The sequence below is a fragment of the Lissotriton vulgaris genome, unplaced genomic scaffold (assembly GCF_964263255.1).
Source record: "Lissotriton vulgaris unplaced genomic scaffold, aLisVul1.2 SCAFFOLD_1497, whole genome shotgun sequence".
In the NCBI taxonomy this organism is placed as follows: Eukaryota; Metazoa; Chordata; class Amphibia; order Caudata; family Salamandridae; genus Lissotriton; species Lissotriton vulgaris.
In genome coordinates this window covers 204,482-226,145 of record NW_028250787.1, presented here as the reverse complement: position 1 = coordinate 226,145, position 21,664 = coordinate 204,482, and the positions used below count along the sequence as shown (strand labels likewise).

General features: G+C 45.0%; 1 protein-coding gene across 1 annotated transcript in view; it reads left to right on the top strand.

The window, feature by feature from the left end:
- The window catches only part of LOC147663117 (leucine-rich repeat-containing protein 75A-like), a gene marked incomplete at its 5' end in the record, with an annotated part of 378,173 nt that extends 356,709 nt beyond the window's left edge, over positions 1 to 21,464 (top strand). Inside the window, one exon of the mRNA XM_086950667.1 lies at positions 20,211 to 21,464. Coding sequence (XP_086806793.1) covers positions 20,211 to 20,847 — 637 coding nt within the window. The remainder of the gene's footprint in view (positions 1 to 20,210) is intronic.
- Positions 21,465 to 21,664: the final 200 nt, after the last annotated feature.

The following is a 21,664-nucleotide window of genomic DNA, read 5'->3' as shown; positions in this document are numbered from 1 at the left end:
GTCCATGGACTCTCCGTCCCATTGGCGTGCTTGCCCCAACTTGAATACCTCAAAGTCCACGTTTAACTGGGGATCAAAATGGCCCTTGAGGGCGGCAACAGCGGCGGCATAGCTGGCTGCTGCGCCCGTGTTAGGGAGGTGTTTGAAAAGTCTGAAGATCTCGTCCCCTGCGTAGTGGAGAAGTAGGGACCTTTTCACTGTGTCATCCGTCTCCCTCGTGACCACGAAGTAATTTTCTAATCTTTCCAGCCAAATCTTCCATCGAGGCGAGGCCGTGGATGGGTCGACCGCTTCGCTGAAGGGTGGCAGTACCCCGGCTGCAGCGTGCTGGAAGGGAATGTTGATGACAGGCGCCACAGCATCTCCGTCCCCCATGGTGGCGACTCCCAATTAAGGTGAGGGTAGGCCTCCAGTTCGGACAGTCCCCTAGTAAGGCCGCTGCAGCACGTGTACCTGTGCAGGGATTCACCCAGCTTGCCCTCCTCTCGCGGCGTCTTCCGTCTGTACCACGTGTCTCGCGGCTGGTCAGAAGTGGGAGAGTCGGGCCGCTCCGGGGTTCCTTTCCAGGCCTCCAGAGCTCCAGCAGTATCCCCTCCAGGCGTCACCAGGCTTCCCCAGGCCTCAGCAGGCCGGAAACGCGTTGCACGCGAGATGCGTGGGATTCTGCCGGGCGTTTTTATCGCTTCACACGTGAGAAGCATGAGGAATGGCAGGGTGCGGCGGCCTCGCGGACCACGCGAGATGCGTGGTGGACGGCAACCTGTCGCCGTATGCGGTCCGAAGGCGCGGTGGCGGCCAGCGGTGACAAGCACTCCTTCCGCGGGGCAGCAGAGGGGAGGAGGGTCACGTCCCAGCAGGTGAGAAGTCAGCAGGGAGGAGCGCGCCGGCTCCTGTGGACCAGGTGCAGCAGCTGGGTCACACGCGGTAGGCACCGCGGAAGGGAGCAGACCGCTCCGTCGGGTATCAGGTGTATGGGCGAGGGTTGGGCCCCCTCCGCTCGTCGCCAATGTAGTGTGGCTGTGTGTGTGGCCTTAGGGCGGCCTGATTATTGACCAGTCGCTTGCGCAGGGGTGGAGACGCGCAGCAGCAGCGACTGAGTCATACACACAGTGCCAGTCGGAAGTGACGTGCACGAGCGCACGCCCTTCATTTATTCAACCCCGCAGGCCACGCCTGGCCTGCGGATGTAGGGGTGCGTGTGCGTGCGTCGACTAGAGTGCTAACAGCACTACAGATACCAGCCCTCGCTGGACATTACAGCATCTTGGGAGAAAAAAACGTGTTGGATTTACAGAATCCACATTGGAGAGGGTGGGTGGCGAGCTAGCTGATGAAGTCTTCTTATATTAAAGCCATAGCGAGGAAAAGCCTGGCTTTAATTCAGGATTTCAGCGTTTTCCAATGTGTGCCAGCATGAGAGATGACTTGTTTACAAGTGCCCTGGGGTTGGCTTTCTCCATATCAATTTACCACTTGGTCTCCCTCCTACTAAATAATTAGCAAATTTGAACTGAAAACTGTTTGCATCGAAACTAGTCATAATTTATTAAAGTCGCTGCACCCGGAGTGCTTTTGCAGAAGTCAAGTGGCCGCCTTTGTGTTGTTGAAGGCTGTGTGTAGGCATTTCCAAGAGCCGACTGACAGTTTTGCTTAGATAGTGTAACAGCCTTACTTGGTCCACTGGGGAGGAGGGCTCCTGCCTGCATCCAGATAAAAAAAACACAAACTTATGGAATGAAATCTAAAGAGTGTAGAAGAATGATTCCTTTTATTTCATGACCTGGCGTTCTTAGTCAGAGCACAGTGTCCCTTAATCCTGCGTGCGCGGTTTGTGTTTCTGCTCTGTTTATTTAAAAAAGAAATCAGCAAATGCAGAGGTGAAGGGAAGGCTTGTTCCAGCCCCAAGAAGCAGGTGGGGCGCCTCCCTATTTACCAGGGTGCTCTTGTTGGGGCTGGTCAGATCCCAGTGGTGCGCCTCGTGCTGGGTGTTTCTGTTGTGTAATTGTGAGCTCAGGGTGCTGTGTGGTGGGTGAAAGTGAATATCAAACATAGGGCTGCAGAATCAAGCGTAAAGCCGCACGGATCAACCAAATTCTGCACCAGTAAAAAGTTTAAGGACCAAAGGTGAATAGCCATTGCAAAGAACACATTCACCTAAAGCATCCCAGGCCCATTTGCTGTGCCAGTGCTTGTTTTTGCACTAGGTACCTCTGGCTTTGTTACCGTGGAGCTGCTGCTGCATCAGAATAAGGGGGCAGGACACGTCTGTGATCATGGGACATGTTTGAGAGATGGTTTACTTCTCTGAAAGTTAGGCCTGCGGCGATATCACGTGTAGATGATGGCTTTGGCCTTGGCTGCTGTGGTAGGGTGACCAACTGGCATTGGTGCAAATTCAGGACGGTGAGTGTAAAAATTCAGGACAAAGGGTCAAAATTCAGGACACAAATTCAGGACAGGAGGTCAAAATTCAGGACAAAACTTCAGGACAATAGGTACGTTTTACAGACACATCAGAGGTCGCGCAATAGTATATAAGTAAGCCCAGCCATTTCCAAACATATTCAACCATTTGCAAACCAATCCATCATGTATCCTTCCATCTATCATTTCACTCATCCATCCCTTCATCCATACCCTCATCCATCCTTTCACTCATTCTCCATTATCCATCCATCCACCCTTTCACCCTATCCATCTGTACACTTATCCATCCACTCTTCATCCCATCCATCCATTCACTCATCCATTCAGCCATTTACCCTTTCACCAATCCAGCCATCCTTTCACTTACTAATCCTTCCACCCATCAACTCTTTTAGTCATCCATCCATCCTCCCTTTCTCTCTCCATCGACCCTTTCACTTAGCATTCCTTCCATCCATCCATCCACCCACCCATCCATCCATCTACTCATCCACTCATGAATCCATCCATCGCCCCATCACTCATCCATCTATCATTTCACTCCTTCACACATCTATTCATTCTTTTGTCCATCTACCCTACCTTTCACTCACTCATCCATCCATCCTTACACCCACCCTTTCACTCATATCTCCATTCATTCACCCTTGCACTTATCAATCCATCCATCATTTCACTCATCCACCTACCCCCCATCATCCATCCACCCACCCACCATCCACCCACCCACTCATCCATCCTTTCACCCACCCACCCACCATCCAATCCACTGATCCATCCTTTCACCCACCCACCATCCACCCACTCATCCATCCATCCTTTCACCCACCCACTCATCATCCATCCATCCTTTCACCCACCCACCCACTCATCATCCATCCATCCATCCTTTCACCCACCCACTTATCCATCCATCCTTTCACCCACTCTCCATCCATACATCTTTTCACCCACCCACCCATCATCCATACATCCATCTGCCCTTCCCCTCATCATCCATCCATCCATCCTTCCGCTCATCATCCATTCATCCTTTTCCCTCATCATCCATCCATCCTTTTCCCTCATCATCCATCCATCCTTCCCCTCATCATCCATCCATCCTTTTCCCTCATCATCCATCCATCCATCCATCCATCCATCTGTCCTTCCCCTCATCAGCCATCCATCCTTCCCCTCATCATCCATCCATCCTTTTCCCTCATCATCCATCCATCCTTTTCCCTCATCATTCATCCATCCATCCATCCTTCCCCTCATCATCCATCCATCCTTTCACCCCCCCTCATCATCCCTCCATTCCCTCATCATCCATCCATCCATCCTTTCACCCACCCCCTCATCGTCCATCCATCCACCCACCCCCTCATCATCCATCCATCCTTCCCCTCATCATCCATCCTTTCCCGTCATCCATCCATCCTTCCCCTCATCCATCCTTCCTTTCATCCATCCTTCCCCTCACCCATCCATCCATCCCATCACCCATCCATCCATCCCATCCATTTATCCTGCCCCTCATCCATCCATCCTTCCCCTCCATCCATCCATCCTTCCCCTCATCCATTTATCCTTCCCCTCATCCATCCATCCATCCTTCCCCCTCCATCCATCATCCTTCCCCTCATCCATCTTTCCCCTCATCCTTCATCCAGCTACCCTTCCACCCATACATCACGCTATTTACATTTTCTCGCCATCCTTCCCCTCACTCATCAATCCATCTATCCTCTCTCATTATCCATTTATTCAATCTTTCATTCATCCATTCACCATTTCACTAATTCATCCAGCCACTCACACATCCCTTCACTTACTAACTCACCCACCTTTCCATATTAATTTTGAGCTGAGCCCTTTTGAGAAGAGGCCCATCAAGAACTTCACCCTCGCTGCAGGGGCCGTTCCAGGACTGGGACAGAAGCCACCCAGGGCGGAGACAGGATCCACCACAGGGGGGGACAAGAGCCATCACAGGCAGGGGGGACTGGAGCCACAACATGGGGGACAGGAGCCATCACAGGCGGGGGTGGACTGGAGCCACCACATGGGGGACAGGAGCAGGAGTCATCACAGGAGAGGGAACGTGATCCACCAGGGTGGGCACAGGGGTGGGCATGCAGTATTCTAGTATCATCTTGGGCTTCTCGCCCCCTCCTGCACAAGACAACGAGAAGACAGGCTCTCTGTCCAAAATGCCATCCCCCACTGTGATATAAAGTACTTACAGGAGATATTCTAAGAGAACTGATTGAACTGATTGTCCTCCATACTTTGTTAATCAGTGTGGGTGCAATTGTGCCATTTCTTTATTGTATTACATTATGCATGTTTGAAGAACCGAGGTTTGCTTACAAATTAGTGACAGTAATTAAGCTCGGTGAAGAGAAGCAGGTGCTGCCTCGGTGTAATCAGGGGTGTAATCTGGCCGAGTCTAGGATGTTTGGGGCCCTGGGTAGAAATGGAATGTGTGAGCCCCCCTCTAAATAGCAGATACAAGACGCATTCAGGGCTGTTTGCATGTGAATGGATGCCCCCTGCTCCTGAACCTGCAGCCCCTCCCTCTGTCACCTTCAAGCACCGCTTAACAGGTCATCAAGGGCTGTAGGTGTGAGGGTTGCCATCCCGCTGTGCCTCTACAGTGCTGCTGGGGGTCTGAGCTTTCATACAGCATCGGAGTCAAGAAGGGAGGTGGGGGCAAGCTGTGCCCGGTTAAAATTACAGACAAATGGCGTCCGTTAAAGAATCCTTCACGGACAACGGACAGACAGCCAAAATTACGGACTGTCCGTGAAATTTACGGACGGTTGGTCACCCTATGCTGTGGGGAACATTGAAGCTGAAAGGGCAGCGTTCCCCAGTGACGCAGACACGCCTCCTTGCGCCCTGATCCTGGGGACACATCACGCTAGGATACGTGGACAGTCAACGGAAGAGTCATTCTTGAGAAGTTAAGTGTAAACAAAGTAAAATGCTAAGTTGCTGTTACGGAATGTATTATTGAGGAGCATAAGGGCTCGGGGGTTAGTTGGAAAAGTGACTGCCCCAAGACGCAGCAGTCTTTGAAACAAGAAAACAAGCATGTTACTAGACAGAAAATACATAAAGTATACCCTTAGGTATTGCATGTATATTGCACGTCAATATGAAATTCCTTTATAAAGTCCAGTAACTCCATGTATAACATGCAATGTCCTTATAATGGGACTTCCTTACAAAAGGCGAGTGGCTCAAAACGTGTTGCAGATACGTTCTTGCTTACTTGTAATGACCTCCCCCCAGCAAGCGGTATATTTACAAACAGAGCGATATAAATGTACCCTTATCAGCTAATGACTCCATTTTCATCGTAGAATAGTGCTGGGGAGCTGACACTCTAGAAATGACTTTCATTGGTTAAACACCCCTTGTGATTCTGCTTAGGGATCTGCCTCCTGTCACGGGGTCTCTGTCTCGGGCAGAGGCATTGTGACGACACAACTCAACTGTAATGACTTATTACAGTGAAGTAGCTATCTCATTTTCTTACAGGCGAGTAGTGAGGTCACAACTAGACTGTATTAAAATTATATACAGGTTTATGTACTTGTTTATGTTCCTTGTTTTCTAAAAAAAAAAAAAAAGCACTTCTTTGAGAATCCTTGCCTTCGTAAAATACAGAGATGGGTTACATATTATTGTGTAGCTCACGTATCGTATCACACCAAAACAGTATCTTCTAGACAGATTTGACATGTCTCAGATCGATTGTAATTTAATGCTGTTGATGAAGCCTAACAAGATGGAGGCTAGATTTCGGATTAAGGAGACCCCGAAGCCACAGAGGTCACCGGCTCATCACTCTGTTCTCCCATCACTGCGTGCAGTGTTCACAGCTCACGGTCCTGTTCCTTCATTAGGGGATATTGATTGTAAATTAAACTGTGATCTGGCTGGATTTTATGTAATACGAACACGGAACACCTCGTTTGAGAGCAAATTGCTTATTAGATTTAGGGATGGCTTCTTTGGCCTTTCAATGCCTCCCAGTTGACCTAATGTTGAGTACAAACCATGTACCTTGAGATGGTTTTCCAAAATTGGAGGATAGAAAGGGGTCAATGGTATACAGTTGTAATCTGACCTGCTAATCAATAAAGACATCTAGGACCTGAGTGATAAACGAGTTTGCATCTATTGCATGAACCTAGGGTCAATGCAACCTCCCCTCACTCATTTCTCTTCTATGCCAGCGACCTCTAGTGGTCAGCTTGGTATTAGCAAGACTATGAACCGATTCTCATCCAAAGCACATTGGGCAGTGATTTTCAGAATTGCTTTATGGGATTTAAATCACTGAGACCATTTTTTTGCTCAAGGGAAGCATGGTCCTTTTTATTCCAATATGTTGATAAGAAATGTATACTTGAATAACAAATACGGTATACAACGTATGTTGTACAACTTTATCAATGAGCACAGCTCAGTCACATACCAGCACGAGACCTATTTTTGTTTCCGTGCTCTTATGTTTTTGTAATGAAACAACTTCACTACATAACATAAATAAATGCTAGAATTGTGCCCCTTTTCACTATTTTGAGAATTTCTAGACATCTATGAAAACGTGTCGGTTCCCATAGCCCTTGCTAACTTTCTGCGGCGGGGCCTTATCTGCGCGGTAACCATGAAGCTGTACCCGTTGGTGACATTACTACATTTCCACAATTTTCTTTCGTAATGGGACCTGCTGTTTCTTTTATTTTTTTTTAGACCAGTGTTTCTTAACCTTTTGAAAATTGTGGCCCCGTTCTGAAGCACTATTCAAAGATGGGGACGCCCGCCTAAGCAGTTTCTACGATTTGAACCTAAAAAAAAAGAATATACACAATATATATATATATATGTATACGAACAAAATCTTCAAATCAGCAAACTCCTGCAATGAAGACACGGACCCAAGGCTGCAGTAAGGGAGATTTATTTCAACCTCTCAGGCGACGCGTTTCGAGCAACTAGTGCTCTTGATCACACACCATACACCTGGGGCCTCATTTATGAGGCCTTGCGTCAGTTTTGCGCTGCGGATGCGTCACTTTTTGTGACGCATCGGCAGCGTAAAACATGCGCCTTGTTGCGCCATATTTAAAAAGTGACGCATCTAGGCAGATGCGTCACTTTTTAAACCCCTGCGCCACATTATACCTGCGTCAGGTATAATGTATGCAGAGGGGGCGTTCCCCCGCAAAAAGCCTCGTAATAGTGACGCAGTGAAATCTATGAGATTTCACTGCGTCACTTTTAGGATGCGGTTGCGTCAAAATCTTGCGCCTGCCTCACAGCAGGCGTAAGACTGACGCAAGCCCTTTCACATGGGGCTTTCCCCATGTGAAAGGACGCATTGCTGGAGTTGCGTCACTTTTGTGACACACTCCAGCAATGCGTCACTTTTGCGCTTACAGATGCGTCAGAAATACTGACGCATCTGTAAGTCCTTGCGACATGATGCGCCATACATTAAATATGACGCATCATTGGTGTCGCAAGGAGTGCGCAGTGAAAAGTGACGCATCGCTGTTTTCACGCAGCGATGCGTCACTTTTCATAAATGAGGCCCCTGGTCAGCAAACATTTATATACATTTTTTTTACTACGTGATGCTCCACCTCCTTTGTGAATCACATGGTGCATAGACATAGATGAAATACTCATCAATGCTTCTAGTAAGTGCACACCCATATTAAACTTAAAGGGCACGGAAAACAATGTAACTGCATGAATGCATAAACCATTTCTTTCTCATATTCCACTCCTGATTTCCGAAGTCATGACAAATAACATCATTAATAAAACAATCCAGCAAAAAATTGAAACAATGTATATACACGTAGAAAAATATATACATACATATTTCCTATATACATACATTTACATATAATATATCTATATACATCTATATTCACAATTTAAATATATAACCATCCAAATTTCATGATTTAATGTCACAGTACTCAATAATAATATGTATACTGGTTTTCAGAATTCATATATGAGATCATAATCCATGTTTGAATATATCAAAAGTGCTCCAAGTGCCCATAATATTGATCAAACCCTAAGTGATTACTAAAATAAAAGTTGTAACGTGATAATATTAAAACAGTGAAAGCAGAAAAAACCTTTTTGTTGATAACAAAAAGTAAATACTCATTAATACGTACATAGTATTGGGATGAGAGTCTAACAATTACGAAGCTTAGTATCAGCTTTAATTTTCATTTAAGTTGAAATTTCTCAACTATTTCACCCAAGGTGCAACTTGATGCAGTTAAATTTTCTGTATTTCATACGAATTCTGTAGTTCTGGAAGACCTTAAAAAATGAGATATAAAAAAAACACATAAATGTTCGTTCTATATCTACTGTTGAAGTAGCCTGTAGTACACACAAAATGGACAGAAATCATGTGAATAATTATAACAAGTGATGTAAATCTTCTGTTGTGTTCAGTCCGTTGGGATATTTACTGTCCAGCTCAACTATGTATTCTGTTTCTTTCTTCCTCAGTAATCTCTCTCTGTCTCCTCCCCGGTTGACACCTCTATAACAAAGTATGTCAACTTTGACAAGTCATTGTTGTGACTTGACCTGAAGTGGCGTGCTACCGGGTATGTGTTGTCATTATTTACTATTGCCCGTAAGTGTTGCAGGATCCTGACATGCACCTGCAGTTTCGTACTGCCTACATATCGTAGGCCACAGGTGCATGTCAGGACATATACTGCAAACTCACTGTGACAATTGTAATTACCCCGGATAGCTTTTCTGATGGAACTAAAAGGTGTGCTATAATGAGTGGTGTTTACACCTAACTTGCACGCCCTACATGAGGAGCATTTGAAAAAACCTTTCTGTTTTAGCCAGGCGCTGCCACTACCTAGCTCTGGACTGTTTTTCACCAGACTGTTGTGCATGCTTTGAGATTTTTTGTAGGTTATTGTGGGAGTGATTGGTAATGTATCATTGTAGAAACCATCTGTCATAAGGATAGGCCAGTGTTTCTTGACAATAGACCTAATTTGTCTTTCTTGCTTGCTATAGGTCAGAATTAAGCGAGGAGTGTTATTGTCTGTTGTTAGCTCTAGTGCTTCTGATCTAAGTAATGATTCCCTAGATTTTTCACGGCTACGTCTCAAAGCACTATTCAAAACTTTATCGCTGTAACCTCTAGCTTTAAATCTGTTGATTGTGTTATGGCCTTCCTGTTCGAATATCTCAGGAGTACTGCTTATTCTTTTAACACGCAGCAATTCACCATATAGAACATTGGTAATCACATGTTGAGGATGTTTACTACTGGCATGTAATATACTGTTTCCAGCTGTTGGTTTTCGAAATAAAAAAGTGGTCACAGTATTGTTTTCAATGGTTAAATGGACGTCTAAAAAATCTGCCTGCACTTTGCTGATATTGGAGGTGAAGAAAAGATTTTCCTGATTCTTATTTAGTGCATCAACAAAGGTATGGGCACTTTCCTCATCCCCCTCCCATATGCAGAACACGTCATCAATAAACCGTTTCCAGTATTGCACATGTTGAAATCCCGGTGTTCCAATGAGACCGCGCTCCTCCCACCAGCCCACGTGTAAACACGCGTAGCTGGGGGAGAAGCACGATCCCATTGCCACACCCCGGACCTGTCTCCATACTCCTTTAGCAAACATGAAATAGTTGTTATGCAAGCACCAATGTATTAGTTCACATAACATTTTGTTGAGTATAATATTCACATGATCGTAAACCAAGATAATGTCTGATAGCCTCTAAACCCCTAGAGTGGTCTATTGACGTATATAACGACTCTATATCTAGAGTCAACAGACACCAATTATCTTGCCATTGGATTAAGTCCAATTTGTTTAAAAAGTCCCCCGTGTCTTTGAGGTAGCTCGGTAAGTTTTTAACAATGTCCTGTAAAAAGAAGTCAATGTCAATATATATATCGACATAAAGGAATACACATCAAACCAATACACTAATTATGAAATATTTTCTTTAATTCACAAACAAAATATATAAAAATTCATACATTTTGACTGGAATGTTGTAACGTTTCAAAACTTGGATTTATTTCTAAAAGAGAAAGACTAGAATACCTAGCATCTCCGTTTGTCTTTTTGCTCCTAACTATGCCCTGTTTTTTGGAATCACATAGCAATTGATGCCACCACTTGTACATACCACTGTTTGCTGCACTTGCGCTGCTCCTACAAATCTGGCTAAGGACACCAACTTAATTTTTAGCCTCTAATTTAAAATTCCTTCTAATTTACAAAGCCTTTCAAAATGTTCAATTTTGCTTTTTTATATGTACATTATTAATCCGTTAATGTTGTTTCATTTTCCTAAACATTCACCGACTCCCTGAGTAGGCGTCGTGGACCCCTATGGTCCATGGACCAGAAGACCCATTGTTGTAGAAGATGTATGTGCTGGTTACAAGGAAGACTTGTCTTTTTAGAAGATTAAGGCACATATTTGAGAAAGAATGAAATGAAACCAGGGATAGTTCCTTGTTGAGATAAAACTTTTTCTGCCCAGATTCTTAAAAGACCCTGAACTGACCAATCAAATGTTGGGCAGATCCAGAGATGCTGCTTGATCGTGCAGGTTGGTCCAACAAAGATCCCGTTTTTCTAAGGGGGGGGCATTGGGTTAAATAATCACGAATGATACAAAAAATGGATGGAAATTATACAAAGTTGAAGGAAAACCTTTCCTGCCTGAAGCTATATCTGCTTTCCTTTTACTAACACTTTACAGTCTTGGACAGTGTGGCTTCTTGGGGGAGGCTGGTGTAGAGACTCTCTATATCGAGTCCCACCAAGAGTTGGGTTGTCTGGTCAAAGCTCTCCCCCTTGATGATATTGAGGAGATGCTTAGTGTCCTTAATGTAGGTGGGGGTCTGTTGTACCAATGGGTTAAGAAAGTAATTGCAGTACCTCGACAGGGGCTCCAATAGCGAGTTGATCCCTGATACTATCGGTCTTCCTGGGGGTGGTGTTATGCCCTTGTGTACTTTGGGTACAGTGTAGAAGTATGGGACTCTCGCATTTTGGTACAGACGTATTCACCTTCTTGAGGGGAAATGTGCTCTGCATCGATAGCACCCTTGACTAGGGTGTGTATAGTGGTCTGTAATTCCGCTGTGGGGTCTCTGCTCAGGGTTCTGTAGTTGCGTGTGTCGTTGAGGAGTCTGCCATTAGGTGGTGACCCGCCCTTTGTGGGTCACAAAGGTTAGCACAGCCTGATCCACATTTGTGATAAACGTATTCACAAACTCAGTTGCTTGTCCAAATTCATCCAGTTTATTTTCCAGTTTTATTTCTTCTTAATGCGTCACGTCAAAGACACAAAGTTACATAATTTCACGTATCTTCACTTGCTCAGGAATTGCCCATCCGGGCCTATTCACGGGCACGCAAACGAACTTCGTTGCTCCATAATATTAAAATCACCCAATGCATTTCGGTTTCTCAAAGAGCTTCTTCAGGGGTATCTACAATAATTAAAAATTTGCATCAAACCACCGCAATTGACATTCTATAAAGGTGAAACTTATTGTAAATATTTTTTGAAACCTCTTTTATATCTAAACAAAATGCATAATCCACCCAGTTTGTATCCACAAATGACTGCCCACACGACTCCCTCGTGCCCACGCTCTTCCCCAAGAACAATCATACGCACACCCTGAACTTCATGTACAGAAAACCTCAAAACGACCCAAAACAGATAAACTAAACTTGCACCCTTATGTCAAGCGCTCAACCCCCCCACTAACTACTTCCCTAATCTTCCCTCTCACTCGTGGTAGAGTGATTCAATCCCCCTTTATTTACCTGACGGTCACTTGCAGCTTCATGAATGATTTACTTGCCCCAAAACACGAACGTCGTGCTGTCTGCGATCTCCCTGCGTGTTCATATCAAACTTAAACTTCACCTACCCCACCTGTGTTCAATTAATGATGCATGGCTCCCATACTCCACCCCTCTAGAGTTGAGGAGTCTGCGACACTCTGTGTCATAGTCAGTTTTGTTCATCAGGACGATCCCTCCCCCTTGTCAGCTGGTTTAATGATCAGGGAGAGGTTGTTCTGCAGACGCTTGATGACTTCTCGGTCTTGTTTCGATAGGTTATTGAAGCTTCCTTTGGGATTCAGTTTCTCTATGTCTGTGTAGACTGCTTGTTCGAAGGTAGAAATTTCTGCGGGTACACTGGTGGGTGGTGGCACAAAGGTGGATTTTAACCTTAGGCCTGTCTCAATGCTGTTGCTGGCCTCTTCATCTATGGGGACTTTCTCAAAAAGGCCTTTAGGTTCAGTTTTCTGAAAAACTCTGCCAGTTCGACATGGAGTTTGAATGTGTCCAGTCTGGTGGTTGGGACGAAGGAGAGGCCTTTGTTGAGGACTACTAATTTGCCTTCTGTCACCGGTGTGCTTGATAGGTTAAATACCAGTGGAGCTGGTATTTCATTGGTTACTGTTTGCTCGTGCCCGCTTGTTCCCGGGATTTGTTGCATATGTTCGCGCTCACTGGATCCTCTTCTTCCGCTCAGTGGACTTGTTGGTGGTTTCTTCTCCTGCCGCGTGATCTTCGGCCTTGTCCTAAAAAAGGATGTCTTTGGTTCCCTTGGTAGAAAGGCATAGGACATGGTTGATAGAGTGGTGGATACCCGTAAAATGCGTGCTGCATTTGCCCAAATGGAGGGGGTCCATAGTTATGTGTATGTTGTGGTCCCTGCCAGGTTTGAGGTCAGCGTTGGCTGAATATAAAGACTACCTAACTCAAGCCAAAATTAACAAATTTCAGAAAGACCTCAAAAAATTCAGTTACTCCAAAGTATACCCATACGCTGACGATGACTACGTCGCACCAATCAAGACAGACAGAACCAGTGACAGCTCATGGGATAATGCCTCTGTATCAAGCTCGGGCTCTAACAAACAACGCGGCAGAGGACGCAGAGGCCAACGCTGGCCACAAACCTGGCAGGGACCACAACATACATATAACTATGGACCCCCTCCATTTGGGCAAATCCTGCACGCATTTTACGGGTATCCACCACTCTACCAACCAGACCCCATGCCTTTCTACCAAGGGAACCAAAGACATCCTCTTTTAGGACAAGGCCAAAGATCACGCGGCAGGAGAAGAAACCACCAACAAGTCCACTGGGCGGAAGAAGAGGATCCAGTGAGCGTGAACACACGCAACAAATCCCCGGAACAAGCGGGCACGAGCAAACAGTAACCAATGAAATACCAGCTCCACTGGTATTTAACCTATAAAGCCACTGGTGACAGAAGGTGAATTAGCAGTCCTCAACAAAGGTCTCTCCTTCGTCCCAACCACCAGACTGGACACATTCAAACTCCATGTCAAACTGGCAGAGTTTTTCAGAAAACTGAAACTAAAGTCCTTTTTTGAAAAAGTCCCCATAAATGAAGAAGCCAGCAACAACAATGAGACAGGCCTAAGGTTAAAATCCACCTTTGTGCCACCACCCACCAGTGTACCCGCTGAAATTTCTACCTTCGAACAAGCGGTCTACACAGACATAGAGAAACTGAATCCCAAAGGAAGCTTCAATAATCTATCAAAACAAGACTTGAGAAGTCATCAAGCGTCTGTAGAACAACCCCAACCTGATCATCGAACCAGCTGACAAGGGGGGAGGGATCCTCCTGATGGACAAAACTGACTATGACACAGAGTGTTGCAGACTCCTCAACGACACACGCAACTACAGAACCCTGAGCAGAGACCCCACAGCGGAATTACAGACCAATATACACACTCAAGTCAATGGTGCCATCGATGCAGAGCACATTTCCCCTCAAGAGGGTGAATACCTCCTTACCAAAAATGCGAGAGTCCCATACCTCTACACTGTACCCAAAGTACACAAGGGCATCACACCACCCCCAGGAAGACCAATAGTATCAGGGATCAACTCGCTATTGGAGCCCCTGTCGAGGTACTGCGATTACTTCCTCAACCCATTGGTAGAACAGACCCCCACCTACATTAAGGACACTAAGCATCTCCTCAATATCATCAAGGGGGAGAGCTTTGACCAGACAACCCAACTCTTGGTGGGACTTGATAAAGAGAGTCTCTGCACCAGCCTCCCCCAAGACGCCACACTCCAAGTCTTACACAATGTACTCATGCAAACCACCTGGACCTACCACACTCCAAGACACTTCATTCTAGACTGCTCAGCCCTAGCACTTAAGCAGAACTACTTCGAGTACGAAGGGACCTACTACTTGCAAACCAACGGAACATCAATGGGCAGTGTTTTTGCTCTCAGCGTGGCGGGACTATACGTCCACCACTTTGAGCAGGAACATATCATGTCACTCACCAACCCTCACTCATGCAACATAAAAACGTGGCGCAGATACATAGATGATATCTTTGTGATCTGGGAGGGCACACTAGAGACATTTAACATATTCCTAGGCTGTCCTGTTTTCAGTTTCTATTTTTGGCAAATTCTGGTGGGGTTTTTTCAGTGTTTTCAGTATTTTAAAAAACAGTTGTTATCAGTGGTTACACATTTTCACGCCACTAAAAACAACAGAAAAAGTGTTTTTCCGGTGTTTATTGTACTTTTTGCTTTTATCATTGCTTGCTTTCTGCACTGAAAAAGCATGGTATATAGACAGTGTACGTATAGTGTATTTGAGGTCCAAAGAGATTTTTGCAAATTAATCTTATTGTGGTACACCCTACAATACTTCTTCAGTGAGTCTTTGGTCATGTGCGCTTGCACTTTCCTTCCCATGTAAACTCTTGTGAAAGGGCCCTCTCAGCATTCATAGCCCCTTGGGCTGAGAACCGTCAGTCTGATGTATTAAGGGTTTTTACCCATTCTCTGTGGGTAAATGTGATGACACATAGTAGGAAAGATTTTTATGAAACTAGCCATTTTACCTATCAGTGAAAGAATCAAATGCAGCCAAAATATCAAATATGAGTTTGATATGTCCTGATTCTCTACAGTTTATGAAATAATTAAACTAGACCTAAAACATGAAACTAAACCCTGCATTCTTAGACCAAAGGCCATAAAACTGAAAAAAGTAACAAGGAAGAAGAAACAATATTTTAGTTGCATCCCTAAAGAGCAAAACTCAAGCAGAATAATGTTAGCCAGTCTTTGTTACTGCTAGCTTCTATAACAAAGTTATATAGTAAGAACAAAATTACTCTTTCACTTTCTTTTTCCTTTCTTTGAATGGCATTTAGTTTGTGGTTGTGCAGGTGTTTTTTCAGTGTTTATATGTTTTCACCGGTGAGGGCTATTTTTCTTTCAGTGGGGTTTTATCAGTTATTATAGGTTTAAACCTAAAACCCCACAGCCTACATATTCCTTACTTGGCTCAATGGCCGAGATCCTTACCTCAGGTTCACTAGAACCTCCAGTGCAACCAACTTGGCATTTTTGGACCTCAACATTACAGTAGAACATGGCACCCTGCGTACCACCACCTACTATAAACCTACAGCTAGAAACTCGTTATTACGTTTCAACAGCTTCCACCCCAGACCACTTAGAGGGAACCTTTCCTTTGACCAGTTCCTGTGCATCCGCAGGAACTGCAGCCACATAACAGAACTTCAGAAAGCAATCTCTTGACCTATCTCACAAACTAGAGGAACGTGGCTATCCCAAAGCCATTATTGCTAAAACTTGCAAGAGGGCGCACAACCAAAATAGGGAGTCCCTTCTGGAAACAGTTATAAAAGACCAGAGACACCACCTTTGACGTGTGTAACCACATACAACACGGCTTCTAACCAAGTCTCAAGCATCATCTGCAGACATTGGAAAATAAGTAACTCAGGAACCAGAGACTGGTAGACCCCGCGCTTTGCTTTCAAAAGAGCCAACAACTTAAAAGACGATTTGGTGTCAACACGGCCAAGAGCTAGTCCCAAACCCGCTGACAATGCAAACCTGAACACATGGGGACTACCTAAAGTGACTGGCCACTACCCGTGCAACAACTGCAGTGTGTGCCACCTCACTAAACAGACAAAAACATCTCAATCTTGAGCCAGGAAAAATATGGTCCCAACGTCAACACACTAACTGTAATTCCAGCAATTTGGTGTACCTCATCTCTTGTCCCTGTGGTCTCCGCTATGTGAGCATGACGACGCGAAAAGTCAGGACTAGAGTAGTTGAACACAGGAGCACGATTAGATGTGGCAAAAACATCAGTAAACTGACAGAACATTTCCTGTCAATTCATCACACTCCCAACGACCTGACCTGGACTGTCATTGGGCAGTTTGCAGCCAACCACACTGACAACGAAAGGATACTACTGACCAAAGAGCAGAGATGGATCTACAGACTTTCTACACAACATTCCGGCCTAAATGACTCCATACCCTGGAGCTCCTTAAAACCGTGATTCTCAGCACGTGATCTGAACGTTGTATGACACTACTTTGTGATTTCCTCCACTCTGCTGCTAACTGCAGACTCGGGTGTGAATCACAACAATATTTTTTATGATGACACTACCTCCAGATTCCCATTAATTTCTCCCCTGTGATCTGCAGACACTTTAATGGCCAAACTTGGCCTGCAGCAACTATCCTGGCCAGTCTTGGCCCTCATGTCCACGCGTTCATTGCTATATGTGCTCACCACCTTTGGGCCAACCTTAAAAAGTGCCAAGACCAGTGTCTGAACTAATTCCCAACACTTTTCGGCAATCTGCCGGTGCAGCTCCCATCGCGCAGGCGCTCCACAAGCAGCGTCACGCATGCACGAACTAGACGTTCCGCGCATGCGCGAAATCTGCATCACTTGCCCCCCTGCACACGCGCAGGCTGTGCGTGACTCAGCTAGGGCAGTCTCTCTTCCATATCTCCGCAACTGCAGGTGAGCAAAATGAAACCAGGCAATACTTAAGGCCGCTTTGTAACCCGAGACAGTCCCACGGAGGCCCACGCCAGAACAACAGGTTTATTGCAGGTCCCGACCGACAGTTTAGTGAGTACCATGTACTTCAGCAACAGCCCGGGTAAGCCACCATTTTCCCTTGCAGGTTGCTCTTTATTCACAGACACTTCATTTCCCTAGGGTCAAAACCTCTGCCGGGCGACTCCATGAGGCATTTGCGGCAAATAGCCAGTGTGAGAATACCTATTTTTTATGTACCACCCCATTATTTGTGAGTGTCGCTTACGCTGTCCAGCCCACCACAAATACTCATGCATAACTTGTTAAACCTTCACCTTTACCATACCACCAGTATGGTTACACCTTTTGCCGCATTTTTATCGTCAAAACTGCACTTTAGAAATCGGCAATTACGCTGTATTGTGATTATAGCAACCATGCTAAGACTCTCCCCTGTATGTTTGTAGTGTCATACATGTTATATGTCCAGTGATGCTCAAGAGGGAATCCCCCTCGCACACATACACCACCTTAGCAAGTGCTACATATTTATTCAATTTACACATTCACTTAATTTAAAATTGCACCACCACTTATTTATTGGTCCTGAGGAAAGCCAGTTTAATCATAAAGGCCTGGCTGAAACATGTAGACCACACCTGGATGCAGGAGGCCATAACTACTTCTCCTACACATCCACCAGCCTTTTTTAATGCTATCGGAGGCCCAGTCATTAAAGTTTAAGTTACCCTCAGGTACTGGGACCACTGCATAGCTTTTAAACTTTCACCTTCACGTCACTACACTGCACACTCAGCAACATACCTGCTCCGCTGTATTCAGGTGTCGAAGCACACCCGGGACACATTCGGTGTCACTGGGTGGGCCTGATGATGAAGCATGCCACCAACTAGGTTGGTGGGTGAGGGCTTCATGAACAAACCAAAATTATTTGCACTTTACCATACAGTCCTGAGTCACTCCACAAATAAGCTAGTCCTTATTGATTGAACTTATTTATAAAATGCACTGTCTTCTTTAAAACAGGCTGGTTCAAGTTAATTTTTAAGGCCTGGCTTGACACTGCAGCATTGGACTGATTTTTTCACGAGAAGGAGCCAAGGATTAAGGCTTTACGTGTGTTATGGTGACGACCCAATGCTAAATCAAATACATCTGATTGCTTCACTGGGAAACATGTTGTCAGATGGTATAGGTCTGATCTGTTTATTATGAAAAGTTACAACAAATGCAGTAGGCCTGACCTGTTTACAGTGACAATCATCTGTTCCAGCCAGTAGATCTTTTAGGATGGATTAATATTGTGTGCTAAAGCCTGTAAACAGTATATTTTGTTATGTGTAGTCTCATAGATTACTGTGAGAGGCAAGAGTTTTGGTGTTGAAGACACATCTCAAAAAACCCTTACGAAGAATTTGCACGGCAACAGTCATCGTTAGGCACACTTAGAAGGAGCTGTGTATTATTTTGCCAAATGTCATTTTATAGATCTTTTTGATTTTATGCATGCATGCTTGGTGATTGCTTTGTGGCAGCAAAGTGCTTTGTACAATTCACCAGTGTCCACTACGGTGACGCAAACTACAAGCCTGATCAGTTAACTGGAAAACGTTATGTCTGATGCCTTATGTCTAATCTATTTATTAAAAGAAACCGCAAGAAAGGCAGCATGGCTACCTTATTAATAGTGAAGAATATATGTTACAGACACTTGGGGCCTCATTTATGAAAAGTGACGCATCGCTGCGTGAAAACAGCGATGCGTCACTTTTCAGTGCGCACTCCTTGCGACACCAATGATGCGTCATATTTAATGTATGATGCATCATGTCGCAAGGACTTACAGATACGTCAGTATTTCTGACGCATCTGTAAGCGCAAAAGTGACGCATTGCTGCAGTGTGTCACAAAAGTGACGCAACTCCAGCAATGCGTCCTTTCACATGGGGAAAGCCCCATGTGAAAGGGCTTGCGTCAGTCTTACGCCTGCTGTGAGGCAGGCGCAAGATTTTGACGCAACAGCATCCTAAAAGTGACGCAGTGAAATCTCATAGATTGCCCTTCCCTGCTTTATTTTTTACTTATGTTTCATTGCTAGTACATGCTCCACACATTTAGGCAGCAGCATGCTTCTTTTTCTACTTTTATTCTTTTTATTTATGTTGTATTTACTTGTTGAGTTTGCGTGTGTATGTATCATTGTTTAAGGGTGAGTGAATGAATGTAAGAATGAGAAAGTGAGGGGATAAATGGTTGTATGAGTGCAAGGATGAGTGACAGAGTGCATGCATTCTGAGATATTGAGTACCTCAACCCAAAAAAATGGACGAGGTACTTTCAGTTATATGCCAGACCTATTGGATTTGCCAATGCTTGTTTCATACTTCATCGGGTAAAAAAGTCTTGCAGACAAATTGTTGCTCTATTAATATGTGAGGCAGGAAGTTTGTGTCCAGCAAGGTGAAGCTCAGCTTTTGTTATCTATAAATTAATCAAAATATATCTCCATCTGAAAAGAAGTTAAATGTTGATGGAATCTATCTAGCTCAATGCAATCTAATTAAATGAAATAGGCAAAGTAATACTGGAGCATGGCTCTGAAGTAGAACAGCCCTATAGCTTGATAGTAGTTTGAAGCATTCATGTTGTACCTTATTTCACTTTAGCATGTGTACACTGGTCTTACAGCCCCACATTATCTCCTCTCACTATTTCCCAGTTCATAAAGCATGCTATTGAGACATATGCAATGCCTTGAAATAATATTTCTTTTCTGTTCTTTGCAGCTTGAAAGCCGTCCTGGTGGGCACTCCTCGAAACAACACCGTGGATCTGTCTGGGATTCCTCTAACCATGAAGGATCTTGACCGCTTGATCGCGTACCTCCAGTACAGCTCCGAGCACATCGAGAACGTGGAGCTCTGCTTTACAGACATGACGGACGAGTTGCTGCTCCAGCTTCTGCCCGTCTTGAGTGCCTTGCCACACCTGACCACGCTTGCGCTCAACGGCAACCGGCTTACCAAAGCCATCCTGCGCGAGCTGACGGACATGCTCAAAGACCTCAAGAAGTTTCCAAGCGTGACCTGGATTGATCTTGGCAACAACGTGGACATCTTCTCGTTGCCACAGGCCTTCCTGGTCAGCCTGAAGAAGCGATGTCCAAAGCAGGGCAACCTCCCAACTATTATGGAGTTTGGTGAAGGTCAGATGTGTGACTTGGAAAGCCAGGAGGGCCCTGAAGGCCAAGAGGAGCCAGACTGTGGTCTGGAGAAGAGAAAGATGCTGCATGTAATCAACACTGGCCCCCCAGAGGAACCTTTGGCAGAGGGGGCGACACACATTGGGGTGCCACGGAAAGATTGGCACTCGGAGCAGGAGCTCACTCATGCGACTGCCAACACCGCTGCCAGTCAGACATGAAGAGCCACCTCTTCCATTGGGACTACTTTGTGCAGAAAAGAACAGCAGAATAACTAATACCTCAGACCAGAGGGGTGGATTGTAGTTTAATATGCAGCTTAGCCTAGCGCTAGATGTCCTATTGGCTGTAGATCTGTCAATCTTCACTCCGCCCGCCCTTCTGAGGCTGCCGTCTGTTTCCCCAAATGGGTGCAAACAATTAAATCATGTCATCAAGTTATGCATATTTTATAAAGATGGTGACCGATTGTGGTGGTCAAACTTAGCAATGTCTACTCATGTATCTCTTTTAGAATAACCAGGGAGACAGACTATTTTTATAGCACTGAAGTAGAAAGGGGACCAAGACATGACATTACTTTGCAAAAGGAAAGGGTGCGCACAGATGAAGCATGTTGGTTCCTTTATTTTTAATAGGACCTGGGGATGGAAATGTATTTTTTTTAACAAACCTAGGAAAAATATTGATAAAATATGTAACTTCGATTATAAGCTGATTGATGAGCGTTTTGTGTTATTTCTGGCATAATTTTGCCAGTGAAAGGCGATTGGCGATTGCAAATAAGTAAGAACGAATTTTGTTTGCTAATGTGTAGAAATAAAAAATGTGTAAGGCACTGCTTTGTTGAATATATAGAAAATTCGGCACTCCTGCCAAAGGTAGCACTCCCAGTATTTCCACGGTCCATGTCTGTGAGAGGATAAAGCAGGTAGCTGTGTTCCCCCCCAGCGGCTCCGCATGTAATGGAGCTGCTCGCGGTGACATCACATAGAATTGACCGATACCACAGTAGCACCTGTAGCTGCTACAATCCTG